The sequence below is a fragment of the Medicago sativa genome, chromosome 4 (assembly GCF_051527215.1).
Source record: "Medicago sativa cultivar Bolivia chromosome 4, Bolivia_mono, whole genome shotgun sequence".
NCBI classification, from domain to species: Eukaryota; Viridiplantae; Streptophyta; class Magnoliopsida; order Fabales; family Fabaceae; genus Medicago; species Medicago sativa.
In genome coordinates, this window is record NC_140752.1 from 5598911 (window position 1) to 5618215 (window position 19305).

General features: G+C 34.2%; 4 protein-coding genes across 4 annotated transcripts; 2 read left to right on the forward strand and 2 right to left on the reverse strand.

Annotated features, from left to right (window-relative positions):
• The first annotated feature begins 304 nt into the window (after window positions 1–304).
• Window positions 305–2855, forward strand: LOC146925735 (putative WRKY transcription factor 40). The gene is made up of 5 exons (XM_085758192.1): window positions 305–519; window positions 628–690; window positions 1243–1581; window positions 1835–1951; window positions 2270–2855. Exons 1-5 carry the CDS (start codon window positions 445–447, stop codon window positions 2618–2620), a joined length of 945 nt encoding a protein of 314 aa, XP_085614318.1. The 5' UTR covers window positions 305–444; the 3' UTR covers window positions 2621–2855.
• An 871-nt stretch (window positions 2856–3726) lies between these two features.
• LOC146925736 (uncharacterized) lies at window positions 3727–9991 on the reverse strand. The gene is made up of 6 exons (XM_085758191.1): window positions 9229–9991; window positions 5593–5650; window positions 5416–5499; window positions 5166–5223; window positions 4804–4887; window positions 3727–4494 (listed from the first exon to the last, which is right to left on the reverse strand). Exons 1-6 carry the CDS (start codon window positions 9665–9667, stop codon window positions 4120–4122), a joined length of 1098 nt encoding a protein of 365 aa, XP_085614317.1. The 5' UTR covers window positions 9668–9991; the 3' UTR covers window positions 3727–4119.
• Window positions 9992–14284: 4293 nt separating this feature from the next.
• PNSB1 (NDH-dependent cyclic electron flow 1) lies at window positions 14285–17191 on the forward strand. The gene is made up of 6 exons (XM_085758193.1): window positions 14285–14943; window positions 15200–15390; window positions 15636–15893; window positions 16206–16311; window positions 16740–16825; window positions 16933–17191. The coding sequence occupies exons 1-6, from the start codon at window positions 14329–14331 to the stop codon at window positions 17096–17098; spliced, it is 1422 nt and encodes a 473-aa protein (XP_085614319.1). The 5' UTR covers window positions 14285–14328; the 3' UTR covers window positions 17099–17191.
• A 159-nt stretch (window positions 17192–17350) lies between these two features.
• On the reverse strand, window positions 17351–19279 carry LOC146925738 (phosphatidyl-N-methylethanolamine N-methyltransferase-like). Its single transcript, XM_085758196.1, has 2 exons — window positions 18792–19279; window positions 17351–17980 (listed from the first exon to the last, which is right to left on the reverse strand). Exons 1-2 carry the CDS (start codon window positions 19034–19036, stop codon window positions 17731–17733), a joined length of 495 nt encoding a protein of 164 aa, XP_085614322.1. The 5' UTR covers window positions 19037–19279; the 3' UTR covers window positions 17351–17730.
• Window positions 19280–19305: the final 26 nt, after the last annotated feature.

The window sequence follows — 19305 nt, forward strand, 5'->3', positions numbered from 1 at the left end:
ATCTGGACCACACATTGTCATTGTCATTGCATCTGGACCACACAACACATCTAATGTCACTCAATGTGTGGCCCAGATTTAATGTCACCGTGACATTAATGTCACACAAGTATTTCCCATACAAGACCAAGGTCTTTGTTTAATGTTCGCGTATGACAGCTCTTGAATTAATAAATAAGCAAGTGGGATATACATTTCCCACATGTCATGTGTCTCCTTCCACTCACTTTCCTTCTTCAACTTGAGTTTCTCAACTACTAGCTATCATCTATCTATTTATATCAATATATATATGCTTTATCTTAGTTCATGCACTCTAAAATTCTAATACCTTAAGCCACTTCTCTTATCTTTAATATTCATACTTCATTTTTTGTGTGTTTTGCTTCATACAACTCTTTTGTCTTTGACCTTGAACAATATTTTTGGATTTATTTGGTAAACATGGATTGTTCATCATATATCAACACTTCCTTGGATCTCAACATTATTCCCTATAGAGCTCATGAAGAAGTTCCTGTAAGTATAAAAATTGATATATATATATATATATATATATGCACTTTCACATGCTCTTGTTTGAAATGTTTGGCTCACAATATTTTCATTGTTTGTGTTTATTTATAGAAGAAAGAGGTGGAAAGCAACTTTTTCTCCTTGGGGATGACCAACTTTGCTGTGAAAGATGAGGTTAGTTTAGTTTAACAATTGTTGAATTATGTCATGTTTGGATAGACAGCTTAATTAGATGTTTATAGTAGAACCACTTATGTATATTTCTCTATTACAAAAAGATTGAAAAAGTTCAAATTGTTTTCATAAGTTATCTTAGAGACTTAGTTTAGTTTAGCCAATTGTTGAAGTATGCACTATTTAGATAAAGATCTTAATTATGCACTATTTCTAATACTAAAGATGAAATAAAATCAAATTGTTTCCATATAAGCTATAACTTGTTTACATAAGCTATCTTGGAAAGCTTTTGAACATATATCATAAGTTGTTTTCTTAAGCTATCTAAAACAATTGCACAAGTGCTTATGTCAGTAGATAAACTCAAATAGGTCGATTCAAGCGTGCCCTTGAATTAATAATTGATGATTAATTGCACATAGCTATTTCATATTTGATACCATTAGTTTGAATGGTGATTATTTTGTTTATTAGTCCATTATGGAATGACCCTTTTGGCTAAAAACTCTTAAAATGATTCTAACATATGCTATTGATTTCAAATTTCAGTCCATCGATGAATTGGAGGAGGAATTGAGAAGGGTAACCTTAGAAAACAAGAAATTGGTGGAAATGCTCTCAGTGGTTTGTGAGAATTACAACACTTTGAGAAGTCATTTGATGGAATACATGAAGAGAAATCCTGAGAAAGAAGTAAGCACATCATCAAAGAAAAGGAAATCTGAAAGCAGCAATAATAACAATAGTAATTTGATTGGAATTAACAATGGAAATTCCGAGAGTAGCTCTACCGATGAAGAATCGTGTAAGAAACCAAGGGAAGAAGAAAATATTAAAGCCAAAATTTCAAGAGCTTATGTTAGGACTGAAGCTTCTGATACAGGCCTTGTAAGATACTTAACTTACATTTATTATTCCCTTAAATATACGCAAAAGCGATGTTTTAAAAACCAAACCGGACATCGAACCATTAAAAACTCCAAGGATGGCTTAAAACTGTTCAAATAACCGAACTGAAAACAATGTTGGTTCACGGCTCAACTGGTTGAACCGTTTGTTCGGTTTTTAAAACATTCTTGAAAATACTAAAGTTTGTATAAGTGTTGGAGTTTGACATGTTTTTTTTCTTCTGTGTTTTCAGATTGTGAAGGATGGATATCATTGGAGGAAATATGGACAAAAAGTAACCAGAGATAACCCTTGTCCAAGAGCTTATTTCAAATGCTCTTTTGCTCCAAGCTGCCCTGTCAAAAAGAAGGTAAAGCTAAGTTCTAACTTTTGATTAAGTGTGTGTTTGCTTTTACGTCTTACCAAACATGACTTTAACAAATTTGATTTTGTCTTGAGGCATCTGTTTGACTAGAAAAGATAAATAGTATCGTTTGCATTGAGTTGAAAAATTTACACTACTTTTCATATCAAAAACACATTCATTATGGAATCAAACAAGCTTAAACTACTTTACTTCAAACTCAATGATAATGAATTCAATTATATTCAAAATTGCGTTTATCAAATGCTCATCCAAACGTGCACTACGAAGATTTTTCTCATGTTTGGTTATTTATTTATTCAGGTGCAAAGAAGTGTAGATGATCAATCCATGCTTGTTGCTACTTATGAAGGGGAGCACAATCATCCTCAACCTCCTCAAATTGAGTCAACATCTGGTTCTGGCCGTAGCGTGAACCACAGTTCGGTACCTTGTTCGGCGTCCCTCACCTCACCAGCAGCACCAAAAGTGGTTACACTAGACTCAACAACTTCTAAGAATAGTAAAGATTCCAAGAGTATTGAACCAAGAAAAGATTCACCTAAGGTACCAAAGAATTTGGTGGAACAAATGGCTACTTCATTGACAACTGATCCAAATTTTAGAGCAGCACTTGTTGCAGCCATTTCAGGAAGATTGGTGCACAATAATTAAGAGGAGATTTCATGAATTTTTTAGCTTACTTAATTTCAACTATTAAGTATATTCCATAAAATGGACCAGTTTTTTTTTAGAGCAATAGGATCTCTATGTAAATACATAGAAGATTGAGATATATTTTATCAATTTGATCATTTTTGGGGCCAAAGTATCTAGGATACCTCAAATGAGATTCCAAATTGTTATTGCAAAAATTCCATGGATGAAAAAGAATTTCTCATTTCTCAAAGTATAGTACATAGTCTCATGTTACTTTAGTTTAATATTTTCTATTTTAGAAATTATATTACATATCAATTGTGCATTGTTAATGATGGAATATAATTTATTAAAGCATGGAAGGTGATATAATTTCAGATTTCAGGCTTTCTAGGGAAAAGGTTTATTAAGCATGCATTTGGTTTCACATTTGCACATGATTCAATTCATGTTCAATAAGAGAGCTACAAATTGATATAATATGGATTTGACATGCTTTGCATTAATTTAAAGGAAAATGTTAACTAGTGCCCCAGGGCTAATATGTGGAAACAAACACGTTTTTAAGATTCAGATCGTTCTTTAAATTAAAGCAAAGACTATGAATTTAAAAGCAATGATTTAAAAATAAAGTATATGAACCAAAAGTCTATTGTTCTATGTTATCTTTGATCAAGAGTGCAAGAATATTAAGACTATAATCTTAGCTGTTAACAAAAATTAATGTTTGTTAGTATTTGTGGTAATAGTAATACAAATTGATTCTACCAACGACCAATGACCAAGTAGTAATACTACTTGTTAGTTGTGTTGTTCATAGTTGACGGTGAGACTTAAACAAATAGAAAGCATGTGCCAAAGTGAATGAAAAATCTCAAGAGAGGTCTTGTTTGGTCCCCTTAACAAATTATAAAATAAAAGGAAGCAATTAAATGGCATGAACTGATAATGTGATGATTTTTTACACTGTCAATAAATCACAGCCATTGAATTATGGGAATTATTTTACTTTCATGAAATCTAACTAAAAGTCATACAAAGGACGACTTGCGATTTGTTGACAGTGTAAAAAGTTTTACGCTGACAATGCATCAAAGTTCATCTCTAAAAGGAGAAGGGTATGAGAAATTCAACAACAACTATGACTACTTTGCAGCATATCTTTTAATACACAAGAACATGAAGAATTACCAAAGGTCAATTTGGTATTCAAATACAACTGCCTTCTGGCTATTTCACTCACTCATATCTGTATGGATTTTGTACACAACCTACCCAACTTCCCTAACAACTACCAGATTAATAACAACATAGCCAATGTAACCAAGGCCATTGTGGTAATAAGAGGAGGGACCCTGATCCCCTGCAGTTGAAATTTCCTACAGTAACCGTAGTCAGCTCACCGCGATTTTGATAAATCAGAAACTCGGAATCTCAACTATACAATCTTGACCAACAGTTGAGATAACCAAGTATGACTGTATAGTGACCACTGACTGTAGCGAATCTGTTTCCTAGGAGGAGAAGCTCAACTTGTTCACAGCTAGCAACAGACCGACATTGGTTGGATCCTCATTTGACTTCTCCTTGACCTTAGAGTTGAGGGAGCTGCTCTCTTTGCCTTCTGCTTCTGCATTGGAGAAGCTACACTCCTTGAATCTGAAGCAACCGATAAGGTGGTCATTTGTTAGTCCAGCCACTTGCATGAAAGTGTAGATGACTGTCGGTCCCACGCTCCTGAATCCTCTCTTTACGAGGTCTTTACTTATGAATTCTGCTTTTGGAGATTTGGCAGGTACCTGGCGCGGGTACCGGAATTGGCTGACTATAGGCTTATTGTTCACAAAGTTCCAAATGTAGCTGTCAAAGGACCCGAACTCTTCTATTACCTGCATTGGAATGAGAAAAAATGTAGATAAAGACAATAAAAAACCTTGATGTTTGAATATTGTAGACTAGTTGAATATGTTTTTTCAACCTAGTCTTCATTTCATAACACATATGTTATGTGGGTCAGGAAGCAGGTTTCTTTCTTTCTTCTCACAAAATTTTCCATAGTAGGTAGCAGATAAGTTTGAAAATTAACATTCAAGTCTCATTCAATTCAGGTAGAGCCTTTTGATTCAGAAGAAAAACACAAAAAAAAAAAAAAAAAATTGAAACTTTTGCACATGCTAAGTATGATGTCGGAGTTTTACCTTACACATCTGACGTGCATTTTCAATTATGGATCGCAGCCTGAGTTCTGACAACAATGAGCTGGCAGGACTTCCGGGTGCAACTACTACCTCCGTTCCTTTTTAATTGTCACATTTTGACATTTTACACAAACCAAGACAATCAATAAATGTTGCTACTTTTGATACAATAATTTTTATTTTTACTATAATAACCTTATTTATTTAATGTCTCATTACATATATTTCTCTCTCTCCACATTAATAAATAAGGGTAATATTAGTAAAATAACATTTAATGTTGCATTGAACTATGTAAAGTGACACTTAAATAGGAACAAAAAAATTCTCCAAAAGTGACACTTAAAAAGGAACGGAGGGAGTATCTTTTTCTCATTCATTCTTGAAACAGCACATGGATCAAAATCCAAAAATACTTTCCTGTGTTAATGGATACATCATAGCCATTAATTCAAAGCTAGATTTTTAGGACATTTTCTACATACAACATCATCTGAATCCATCAAAAACCACATAGAAGAACATTAAAGGAAATATAACGAGTAAATTTTCTAATTTATGAATGTAAAGTGCCAACTGTATAATTATATATCGCAGAATATGTAACAGTACCGAAATAACTGCCTTTTCCCAAGAATGGTAGGCCACGAGAGTTCCGCCAAGGCTCCAGAGAAGCTGAGCAACTCAAACAGTTTCCTGCACAAAAGCCAAATTCTTGCATTGAGAGACAGTTGCAACCTGGAAGCTGAACGAAATAGGTTGTGCCAACACCATAACTAACCCACATACTTATCATCGTGAATAGGAACTCCCCACTCTTCGTCATGAAAAGCAATATAACATGGTTCTGAAACAAATGAGCACAAATTAGGAAAAATCGTAATTATAATGTAACAGAATTTTTTTTTTTTTTTTTATATATTAAAAAAACACTCCAAGCATTAAAGATTCCATCTATCCTTCTACTGTAGGCCAACAGGTATTGGAATTTCAATCATGAAAATCAAGGACTGTGAAATTATGAAGCACGTGATTATAATGTCTAGCCATTTCATTTAGAAATAATGGTTGCTAAACGTGAATATTTGCCTCAGATGGCCAAAGCCATAGAAGAATGAAAGAAAATTAGTCATGCTAAGAGGAAGTACAGTATCTTTACTAGACTTTCATCAGCAAATTTGCAAGACAAAATAGCAATGATAACTAACAACTTCAGTTACTCCACTACAACAAAATAAACTAAAGAGGGAGCGATTAAGGCAAGAAGAACCCTTGCATGCTATGAAGCTCAAACATGACACTGAAAAGAAACCGGACATGGAGTACACCAAACACTAAATATTGTAGGACATGCACAACGGACACACATTGAGATCTAGGAGGGTAGATATTGACTTACAGCTGCAAGTTAACAGATTGTTTCCAAGATTTGAACATGTAACCTCTGCTTTACAAGGCAGCAACCTTGCCACTGCGCCAAGGCTTGCACACTTTCTCACACACGCACGCGCGTGCGCGCGCACACACATACAAGTTTCATGATTGACATTTTTCGAACGGTCCTAAACGAACTTGTCATTTTAGAATTAGCCATGTGCGAGTACAACTATACCTTTTTCTTTTTCAAAATGTATATGTCCATAATGTGTATCCAGTGGCTTCTTATATGAATGTGATGATTTTTTAAATGGAAAGTTATACATGCGTTGGACATATGTCCTCAAAGTTGCATATGATTATCTGTCAACATACAGGCACAGCACCATAACAATGTGTTCATGCTTTATAGCTTGCATAGTTGAATGTAATCTACTATAACTGAAGGCACAAATTCAGGGGTAGCAAGAATTATGGGATACCGTCTGTAGAATCATAAGCCAAGTAGACTGGACTAACTGCCAAATATTGATTTCCTAATGTAGGTTGTAAGTATGAATATGCAGATGAAGTGATGCAGGTATGATAAGATGACACGAACATGGGTATGCCAAATTTTACAAGTTAAAGAGCATGAGTTGAATAGAACGTATAAAATTAATGCACAGATCTTAAATCAAAGAGAGAAACAATACTTTAAATCTGAGCATGAGTTTTTATAGACACAATAAAATGGTACTATTTCTCCAATTATTATTGGTATGTTCAAAAAGTACATGTGAAAAAAATTAGCAAATGAAGTTAGGAATATCTGAAGTTTCTGTCAAGTGTCAACACAGGTACGACACCAATATATATACTATTTTGAAGTTTTTAAGCTTCCTTAACCAGAGGTATGAACCTTCCAAGCTAACATTAAAAATGGTTGACTAATAAGCATCCGTAACATAATCAGACTCGCTGCAACCCTTGTTAAGCATATCAGTAGCAATCCCAAACTATCTAAAGTTGCAACCTTTAAATCTTAATCACTACTACGGGCAGTCACGTCGTGCAGAAAACCATTACATATGAAACAAATCGTGGATGGACATGGAACTATTTATGCATGACTAACTATGATTCAGTCTTAAAAGATATGCAGTGTATTGCCAAAGAATGATTTTTGCACTAACTATGATTCAGTCTTAAAAGATATGCAGTGTATTGCCAAAGAATGATTTTTGCTGTTTATGAATATTTAATGGTAAGCAAAAAAGTAACAAAAAAGACTTTGATGAGTGTGAAAACCAACCTTGATAAACTGGCAGATCGAGAATCCAATTGGATCAGACATTTAACTGTTTATAATGTTTAATGTTCAATTTAATTGGTACTAGAATACGCTTTGTATCAATCAAGCGACCACAATCAGTGAGTTATGTAGAAACATTAATTAACAATTATCTTGTTCTATAGAACCTAAAAATGAATTTTACAAAGACACAATCTCATATTTTGGAAGGCCTAACCTATAAAATCAAAACCAAAATAATATCTCAAGATCAAGCCATCATACTCCACTCAAACATGATATGATGTCTCCATACGGTCTGCTACAGCCAAAGTTCCACATAATTTCCATTTCAAATACTAATTAACTTATTATATTGCTAATGACAAAATGGCTCACTAAACCTAAGTACATTACATAGCGTTATGAACAATGTTGTCAAATAATGGCTATAGCAGCAATATAGCACTATAGCATAACGGAAATTGAACAAACGACTATTGTTCTACGATACGGGAGTTAGAACATTTCTGTTGTCAATAGAGGCCGCTATAGCGGAGCGTAGCAGAAAAATCAGGACCACCGCGCCAGGCCGCGTCGGCGCGTGCCATAAGTGGAATGCGGTCAAAGCGGACCTATCAATAGTAAAACGATAACTTGTACTAGTTGTATATAATTGTTATTAGCGATTTTCGATTTTGCTATCCCTTTTATTTCATATTATGAATACTTGATGAAATTTTGAGTAATGTTTAAGGTATTTTAGTATTTCTTTTTGAATAGTATGGTATTTAGTATTAAATTTATTAGTGGCCACACCACCGAAATAGCGCCCGCTACGCACCCCGCTCCCGCACCACGCCAATTTTTGCGTTGGCCACACCGCGCCGCATTTCCGCATTGAAAACATACAAAGTATTGACAAATAGCGGCCATAGTTATATGGGTGTAATGTAGTGGAATTTGAACAAACCGCTATCTTCAGTGTTCGGCGATCCGTAACACGAGTTTTAAATCTTTCTTATTTGAATAAGTTGTTTTGGATGCGGGAGGGGAACAAAATCCCTCACTTAATTTTGGCTCCCTCCAATTTTGGCGGATTTAGAGACGAGAGAATATGATTTTATAAAATCTTTTTTTTTTTTTTAGGGAATTTTTATAAAATCTTAAAAACCACGAGTAAGATATTCTTACATTAAATGTTATAAGGGTATAAAATGTAAATTAACATTTTTACTTCACAAAAATCTTTCCTCATATACCAAACAATAAAATGGTTATTAATTATTTCCCTTCTACTCTTTTCTCCTCCTCTCAACCAAACCGAATATCTCCCATCCCTTCCCTCTCCAATCTAGAACTTTCTTAAAGTTTTTCTAGTCCCCCCTGCCTTTAGTGATTTAACTACTCTCCATTTGATCTACATTCCTTACTACGAAAACTACATGCCTCATCTCTACATTCCCAAACCACATAAGTTGAGTTTCTACCATCTTTTCACGATAGGTGATACCCCAACTCTTTCTCCAATATTGTTATTTCTAATTCTATCATGTCTAGTCATACCACACATCCAAAGCAACATCTTCCATCACCGCTACGCCTATTTTCCTCTTGTTTGGTTCTTTACCACCTAACCCTCTATCCCATACAACATTGTCGATCTTATAGTTATATGATAAGATTTTCCCTTCAGATTGGGCGGTACTTTTGTATCACATAAAACAATTTTAAAATAATTTAAGTTAATCATGATTATGAAGGAATGAAGATACCTGTATTTGGTGTAACCCAAGCGCACCTTTTCTTGCCCTCTAAGCCATCAATCGATTCTACCTCAACAGGAGCAGGAACAGCAACAACAGCATCAATACTCACCTTCTCAACCTTCAAACCAACCTGCTTCTTCCCCACACGCCTCACCACCTTCCCACTCGACGACGCACCACTACTACAAGCCGAAGAATCCGTCGATGAAGCATCCGACGAACACGAAGCATTCATCGACAAATTCTTCATCCCCGCCACCCCACAATGATCCCGCCGCTTTGAAACCACCGGCGTAACCACCACACATTGCGGCGAAGTTTTCTTCTTCTCCGTTTCTGGCGTCAGCGCCGGTTTCTTCACCGTCTTCACAGGGCGAACCGCCTTGGAATCAGAATCTCCTCCAACAGTGACATTCATGGATCGAACTCTGGGTGGACCCGACATTGCAAAACCCTAGATTCTAGAATCTTCTTCTTGAAATCTCTGTTTAGAAGATCAATGCCAAATACCCAATTGAAAATTTAGAGTTTTCAGAGATGGAATTGAAGTAAAAGATGATAAAAAAGTGATTTTGAATGAAAAATAGAAGAAAGTTAGAATTGAAAATTTGAATTTGAAGTTTGAACACAAAACCCTAGAAAGAAGAATAAAGGGTTTCTTTTTTGGGAAGCATTAAGCTGAAAAAAATAAGGTAAGTTTGTGTGTGAAAAAGGTAGAAGCTTTGCTTTGTGTTGTGTGATTGTGGAGTGTGGTGAGAAAGTTGGAGTTGCAGGGAAAGAGTGAGAAAGTGAAAGTTTAAATAAAGTTTTCAAAAAAATTCTTGGTCTTATTTATAAGACTTTAAGGTATATTTATTGTTTAAAAGACTTTTCTAGCCCTCATTTAATGCTAATCTTTTCAATATTAGTGGGTATATTTAATACTTCATAAATTTTTATGAGGGTATATTTGTAAAAACATTCAAAAAATTACAACTAATAATTGTCTTGGTTTTGATGATTTTTGGTTTCTCTTCTTATAAAAAGGATCGGAGGGAATATTTCTAAATTTATCTTAGAACATTTAAAAGGGAAAGTAAAATAGCTTTTTTTTTAGTTTGATGGATAGAATAACCAATGCTAGAACATTTATTAAAGATTTAAATAAGGAAATAATTGATAAATTTTATCTAAAAGAATTTTTTTTAATGTTTTAATATTTTGAATACACAATTTTTAATATAAATTTTTTACTTTAAACTGTTTATAAACTGTTTAAGAATTTTAATATAAACTGTTTAAGGAGGAAAGAAAGATTTAACATAATTACATTTTCATGATATACGAGAGCATAACATCTGATTTATATGATCTCGTATATCATGAGAATGTTATTATGTTAAATCTTTAGAATGAAAGTTTTTTTTTTAATATTATTTACACTTCTCTTCTAACACTCTATCTTTCTACAGTATCTTTCTTTGGAAGGAATGACTTACTTCCATTTTTAAGTGTTGTATAATGAATGTGAGTTAAAAGTTTTATGTAACCTAACACGACTTTCTCTTTTTCCCACAAAAGTCCTTTATGTATATTTCATAATTATAATTATTTGAGACTAATTATTTTTGGTGAACCAAACAATATTTTATAGTATTTTATTTTGTCTGTATGTTATTATTGATAATTTTAAACTCAAGGTGTGGTGGTTGGATGATAATTTGGCAGTTACAAGTACCATTTATAGTAAAGAATTTCATGTGGCGTGCATCACGCAAATGCATCTCAACCCAAACTAGGTATGAGAAAGGGAAATGTGTTGAAACTCATTGTCCTTTTTTTTCTTTTTGTTACAACTCATTCTCCTAAAGTAACAATAGTTTCAAAACCTCGAATTTATATTTGTTTTATTTAATCTCTTTATTTATTGTCTATTTTACTAGAGAGATTATATACACAAATAATTTTTTACTTATGTTTATGTTTTACTTGTAATGTCCACTTGGATTTTTGAAATATGAGAAATGATATTTGTACAACCATTTTCTAACAACTTTTTGACAACTTTATCTCTCATACTCACATTATCTTCTTATTCGCTCTCTTCCTTTTTCTCCCTCTATTATTTTTGACCAATCAAAGAAGAGAAAACAAAAGTTGTCAAAAGAGTTGTACCAAAAAGTTGTTCAAATATCACTACTCTTGAAATATAACATGCATACTCCCTCCGGTCACTGTTATAAGCAAATTTTGATTTTTTAGGTTCATTCAATAAATGATGTGTGTGGTCTATATTGTAGGCCATATACATTATTTATTGAATGAATCTAAAAAGTAGAAATTTGTTTATAGGCTTAATTACACTTTTGGCCCCCTAAGTATCCAAAAGTTGTGATTTTGGCCCCCTAAAAAAAACAACTCTTTTCAGGCCCCCTAAGTTTACTTTTGGCTGCAATTTTGGCCCCCAAGCCAATTTTAACTTGTTCAATGCTGAATGAGGTGCCACGTGTACTTTTTTTTTTTTTACTTTAATGCCAAGCTGCCTTTTATGAAGATATTAGTCTAGCATATTCTCCCATTTCTTCTTCTCCATTTCAATCCAACAAAATTAGTTTTTATTTGTAGAAATTCATCATCATTTTGCTCCAACAACAAAGATTCATGCCCAAACACCTTTCCCTCTTCACAATCATCATATTCTTGCTGCCCAGAAAGTCATTACTGTTCCTATTCATAATCCTTCATCATCCCCAAATTCCTTCCTTTTCAACCCATCTTGGCGCCTCCATCGCTATTCATTCTTCTCCATACTTGCTGTTGTGGTCAATAAGCTTGATTTATGCAAGCACAGACCTTATAGCATGAACTTTGATGGTACAAGGTCTGTTACGGTAGCAATCCCTTAGCATAGAACTTGTTAAACTTGCTACTGTTAATGTTCATTCTTTAAATCTCAAAAAATATAGCATAAGAATCCCTATTTTCAATATATCAACAGAAGAACCAAGCAAGCAAAAATGGAAAATAAACCCAGATCCAGATACAAAAAACAAGAACAATGTAAATATGAAAATCCTTCAAAAACCACCACCTCCTCTACCTCTGCCGCCTCTTATGTCAACAAGAGTAGACATTATTACCTCATGCAATAAACATCAATTATGTTCATGTCCTCACCCTGCATGCTCTCTATTACTCTCACTACCATCACCACCACAATTACATCCAACGCCATAGCAACCGCCGCTCCGTCGCCCTCTTATTTGTTGCGACAAAAATCAGATCTGGAATTTGTGGGTATTTGTTCATAGAAGATTTGTGAAGAAGATAAACGAAGAAGAGGATTGGTGAAAGAACACGGTGGAGAAGAGGAAAAGGGGAAGAAGGGTCACGAATTGGGGGAAAATCTGAAACCCTAGTTTCAATTTCCCCCTTTCTCCTTTTATGTTTTTTTAATTAAATTAAAATAAAGTTTATTATTTTTTAAATACTAAAAATCATTTTTCTAATTAAAAAATCTATTTTTTATTTTTTAAAATAAAAATTGACACATCAGATGCCACGTGGACTTTTTTTCCACGTGGCACCTCATTCAGCGTTGAACAAGTCAAAATTGGCTTGGGGGGCCAAAATTGCAACCAAAAGTAAACTTAGGGGGCCTGAAAAGAGTTGTTTTTTTTAGGGGGCCAAAATCACAACTTTTGGATACTTAGGGGGCCAAAAATGTAATTAAGCCTTGTTTATAATAGTGACCGGAGGGAGTATGTGTTTAACGAAGTTCATAACACAAACTAGGAATTGATACTTGTGTGCATGATGAATTTGGTATATATTTATAGAGTAATGATATTTTGACATCCATTTGATGACAACTTTGTTGACAACCTTGTTTTTCTCACTTCTTATTGATCAAAAACAATGGAGAGAGAAAAAAGAATAGAGAGGATAACAAATCATGTGAGTATGAGAGAGAAAATTGTCCAAAAATAGTAAAAAGTGGTTGTCAAAATATCATTTCTCATATTTATAAGAGCCAAGATATGGTGGATGCAACCGGCGGTAAAGGTAGTTGTTGCATAGGTGTTTAGTTTATTGAAAGCAATGAAGTGGACTTAAAATTAGGAAAGAGGATTCAACAAGTTATATTTTCTATGGACGTCAAAGTGGTGGTGTGGGGGATTGTTTCAATTTCGTAGTACATGATATCATTGAGTTAGGTTCTATTATCTCGTTCGAAGGACTATTTTGCCTTTTATTTGTAACAACTCTCGTAAGATTCTTTTTCACGAACTCATGTAGAGTTTTCTATATGAAAGGTTGATATGATTGCTCATAACCTAGAAAAATGACAATGTACAATGTCGATTCTAATTTACTTTAGAAATAGATGTACCTAATGATTTTTGTATGACAAATATTATATTATCTTAACCAACACTTGAAGCTAATGGCCAAACCCAAAATGTTATCTCAACCGTCAATCTTATAGTTTTTGTCAAGAGATTCACTAAAAAATTAGTGTTATCGGTGGATTCGGATCGACTGCCTTTAAGTCGAAAAATGCATTATGTATTTATTATCCCTCTCCTACGTTATTTTATCTTTCATCTTATTCATTATCTCTTTTTTTTTTTTTTTGAAGATTTATCTCTCTTTTATCATTCTTTAATCTCATAAAATACACTTAAGTCACGGTAACTTTCTTGTCACAAAGGCAAGCAACTAGCTTCTGATGTTGAGATGACCGGTTATGCTCACTTTCAAATCAATATATGACATGACACAAATCAAAATTTGTGCATATAAAAGAGCATTACTTAGAGAAGTCAATTTTTTTATTAAATCTCAAACCTTCAAGGTTCATTCTTGACTCTTGGTCAAGAGATTCACCCAAAAATTTAGTACTTTCAAAACCTTAACTATAGTGGTAGTCATTTATGACCACAAGTGAAGATTGATCATTGATAACATTAAAGATGCTACACATAATACAAAAAGGATTAAATGGGACCCACTTATCCAACACATTTCCACACATTCTCGTTCTAGTCCTTAACATGTCTAACTTTGTAGCAAGAAAAACAGAACAATGCAAAAAAAGAACCAAATTTGAAAACCTCAAATTCAATGGCTGCAACTGCAACATATTATTTGCATACCAAAATTTCAAAACCATTTTCTCATTTCACTACAAACACATTTTCCATTCCTTCAACTTATCCAACCAATGTTTCATTGTTAACTTCATTAGACCATCCATCACATTGTTACAATTCAACTCGAAGACTAAATCTTCGCGTAAATGCCAAAAAGAACAATCCATGGCTAGACCCTTTTGACGATGGAGAAGACCCGAATATCGAATATGGTTCGTTGTTTTCAGACGGTAAACAAGACGAGGATCCAAGGCCGCCGGATAATCCAAACAACAATCCCTATGGATTCTTGAAGTTTCCAGCTGGTTATATGGTTGAGATAGCTCCTTTAGGATTGAAAGTTAGAGGTGATGTTAGGAGGTGTTGTTGTGTGGTATCAGGTGGTGTTTATGAGAATCTGCTGTTTTTTCCAATGATTCAGTTGATTAAGGATAGGTACCCTGGTGTTCAGATTGATGTTGTGGGTTCTGAGAGAGGGAAACAATGTTATGAGTTGAATAAGAATGTTAGATGGGCTAATGTTTTTGATCCGGACGATGAGTTTCCTGAGCCTGCTGAGTATACTGATTTTGTTGGTCAGCTAAAGGTTGGTTGGCAAGCATATATTTTAAATCGTTTGTGTATAGTTTCGATATTTTTCTTTAGAAATCCGAGACTGAAAATCGATTATACCTTGTAATGCACTGATACCGACGTGTGTCCGACTTCAGGACACGCCTAATCTGAGGAGTGTCTGTGCTTCATAGCTCAAAACTCTTAACAGATTTTTCCTGCTACTTTCTAAGGTACATATATTAGAAATTCTATATAGGAACTGATTTATTGTTATGTTATGCTTACAGAGTAGGTACTATGACATGATCTTGAGCACAAAATTGGCAGGAGTTGGCCATGCAGCATATTTATTCATGACAACCGCGCGAGATAGAGTTAGCTATGTCTACCCAAATGTGAATGCCGCAGGAGCAGGATTGTTTTTATCTGAAACATTCACACCTGATAGTACAAATCTTTCAGAGGGAGGATATCATATGTGAGTTTGTGAATGTTTGAAATCACGGTGTAAACAGTTTTTACACTGCCAATCAATCTTAATCGTTAAATCATTAAAAATGTTTGAAGTTTATCATAACTACTTTTAAAGTCAAACATATGATTGGTTATAATGTGTTGACAGTGTAAAACTTTTTAGCTGATAGTATTTACATTTACATTTGATAGATTTTCACGAAATTTTTCTTTAACTGAGGACCATTTCCGATGAGTTTGTCGAACTAGGTATCATCAAATGGAAGACTGGCTAGGAAGGCCGTTTCGAAGCGTTCCACGGCAGGTTGTGCCACCGCTTAAAATATCACTTTCAAGGAAGTTGAAGGAAGTTGTGGAGGAGAAATACACAAAAGCAGGTGTAAGGAAAGGAAGATATGTTGTGATTCATGGGATACAATCAGACTCAAAGGCCACAATGCAGTCTAGGGGTGACCCTGATAGCTTGCTACCCCTTGAAGTGTGGGCTGAAATTTCTGATGCTGTAAGGTATGAAATGTTGCCCTCTAATATAGAGTCTCTCTTAGCTTATTTTTATAAGTTGTCCATAATAGCTTATGAAAACAGCTTAGAACTTATTTTCAGCTTATTTTTATACATAAACTCTTGTATGATAAACATTTATGCTATAAACGTTTCATTAAGTTGTTTATCAAAATAGAGCGCAAGTAAAAAAGGTATCCTACATCGTTGTGTTCATCAAATGAGTGTTTCTCAAGCAATTTCTCCTTATATTCATTCTGTCATTGTCTGGTATGTATGTTTTGGACAATATTTTTAACAATTAACATATGAATACAGGGAATTTACACCACTTTTCGTCATTCCACATGAGAAAGAAAGGGAAAATGTTGAGGAAATAGTTGGAGAAGATTCCTCCATAATCTTCATCACCACCCCTGGACAGGTACTCAAGTATCCCATAGTTATTATGCATGCAACAAACTTGGAGAGAAAAAATAAGATAGTAAAAAATGTCAAAACATTGAACTATGATGTGCTGAAAATGAATGAACAAATCAATAAAAAAAAATGCTGTTTTAATATTGAAAAAGAAAAATAAGGGGAAAGACAACAATAAGGGACATAGGAGTAGGATTTTGAACATAACTAGTGTCTGTTTCTCATTTTGCAAGCATGGGAATGATTACAAAATGACAAGTATATCTCTCGTTGATTTTTTTTTCTTTGATCGACCGAAAATGGAAAACCACAGTGGCATAGTCTTCATGCAATCCGAATTCTGTTTGGATCTAATTTATTGTAGTTAAAATGTGAGTCTTCAAATCTTCATTTTAACAGTTTTAATTCCCTAACTGTGGTTGTATGGTTTAGTTGGCTGCTCTTATTAATGACTCGGCTGGAGTTATAGCTACCAATACAGCTGCAATTCAACTCGCAAATGCGCGCGAGAAACCTAGGTACTTTTACCGTTCACATAAATTATAATGTTTCCCTAAACAGCACATTATTAAGCTTTGCAAGACAATCACATTGATCCCATAAAACTGTTGCTCAATTTATGCAGTGTTGCACTATTTTGCTCTAAAGAGAAGGGAAACAAGTTTGTTCCGCGGGCAGAAGAGAAGAAATGCATTGTGATATCATCCAAGACGGGGAAGTTGATCGATATAGATGTTGAGGCTGTAAAAAATGCAATTCAAACTTTCAATGTTTCTCTAGCTTTTGCATAGCCTAAGAGAGGGAAGAGAGCGAGGGTTCTGGACTTCAAGTTAAGTCGTTGTGCTAACTGTGGTTAAAACTTATAGTAAAGATGGAATGTATATTATCAACTAATTCATGGTTTCCTTCGGGGATACTGATAAAAAAAGAAGGTACATGAATTAAAACGAAAGTCAAAACACGTAAAAATAAAAGTCGAGAAAGCTTTGGGATGCACAAGCATGAATCTTGTGACAAAAAAAGAAAGGTGAATCCTTTTCAGCAAAACAACAAACAAAAAATGTAAATCCTTATCACATGCACAAGATTGCATTTATTAAAGTTATCACCTAAATCAGTTTAAACTTTGACAAGCTTGTGACATACATATGTCAAGAGCAGTCTCAAGATCTCTTGGTCAATTGGACTGATCCAACGGCTGACCAGTGAATGGAAAGACTGCAGAGAATCAAAAATCCGTGTCGAGAAACAGAAATCAAATAAGTTTACACTTCGCGGTTCATTTGAAATAGTTTTGTGGAATCGGAACATATAAATAGAGATGACATTCCAATGCATTGGCAAGAAACAGAAACATAAAAAGAGTTTGGCACCTTAGATGCTACTGATTCCTCCTAGTTATATCTAATCTACTGAAACAAAATCAGTTCAGTGGCTTTGCACGAGTCGATGGATCTTCCTTTGATTCGACGCGAATCATAAACACATATCCTAAAACCCACAGGAGAATGTACTGAAAAGGAACCCATGGAAGGCATGCAATAAGACTCATGATGCTGCCAATATACTGAGGATCGCTGATGACCCCGAAAGGGAATTCGGTTACCCACGGAATAGTTTTTCCGAAGCGAACACCGTAGTATGTGCCGGCTTCACCAAGAAGCTGATAAACCCTGTCATTTGACAATATCATCATTATGATTAGGCAAGTTTCAAACCAATACAATCAAAAAAAAACGTAATATTGTGTTCAACTTTTACGAAATCATCTTATACAAAATTATGTTTTCTAGGGTCTTTGGTTACTTTGTTTGATAATATTAACAACAAAAAGAGTAGAAACGTCCCTTCTGCAATGATGACATTCTCTCGGCTAAAGGATATAATTAAATTCCTGTTTCCTTAAAACCTATGCAGCACTGATAATTCAGCTTGTGGACGTGTCTGGTACCCACACGTGTCCGTGTCCAACACCGATATATGTGGCTAATTCAATTACTTTATTTTCTTAAATTATTACTAGTTACATGTCGGTGTTGTGTCTAGTATCTTTGCTCCGCAACTTAAAACTATGGCATTCTCTTTACACCATTACACCAATTGGCATAACAAACTGTGACATTTGTTTCATAGGCAATCACAATGTCAGCAGCTTAATACAAAATCCTTTAACATCTGATTTATACACCAATAAACTAAACTAACCGCTGCAAAATCGATTCTACTCGAGAACATTCAGACATGTCAAAATCAATTCTACATCTTTGGAATCAATTTTGTTTTCTCCAAAAGTGGAATCAAGCATATACTTAATCTTGTTTTCTTATCCTAATATTCAGTAATAATGATCATAAAACTTACCTCACATTATTCAACAAATGGCACATTTTTCACCACCCTATAGTTTTATATAAAATGAAAGGAACAAACTTTATAATACCACATTGTTAGATCCACAAATTCCAGAAACCAAAAGAAAACTACCTGAAGTTAAGGAACTGTCCAAAGGCAAAAAGTGGCCAAAAGTAAAAAGGAGGAGGCCAATGAAAAGAAGAGACAGAAAAGAGTGAAATGAACTGAATTATCTTCAAGAAATGACCAGCATAAGCCATCATTTTGGTAGGGTCTCTTCCTTTACCACATAAGTCTACCCATGATTGAGGCCAATTCCATACATAATAGTAGAAAGGAAATTGTGATAACACTATAATAGCCAAAACAATTCCCATTACACTATGCTAGAAAAGAAAAAATCTTTGTTTTTTTCTTGATTGTGTTTCAATTATGGCATTTGCTTTTGATTTTGATCCTTCCTAGAAAAGAGGGTCACAGATCTTCACTTCAATCTTAAGCCACTGATTTATTGACAAAAGCATATAACATTAAATATGACATTTTTGTATAAAAAAACATTAAAAATAATATTATGTCAGTATAATTGTCACATACTACCAAATAAATATAAATGAAACATTATTAGATTTTATATAATTGCATT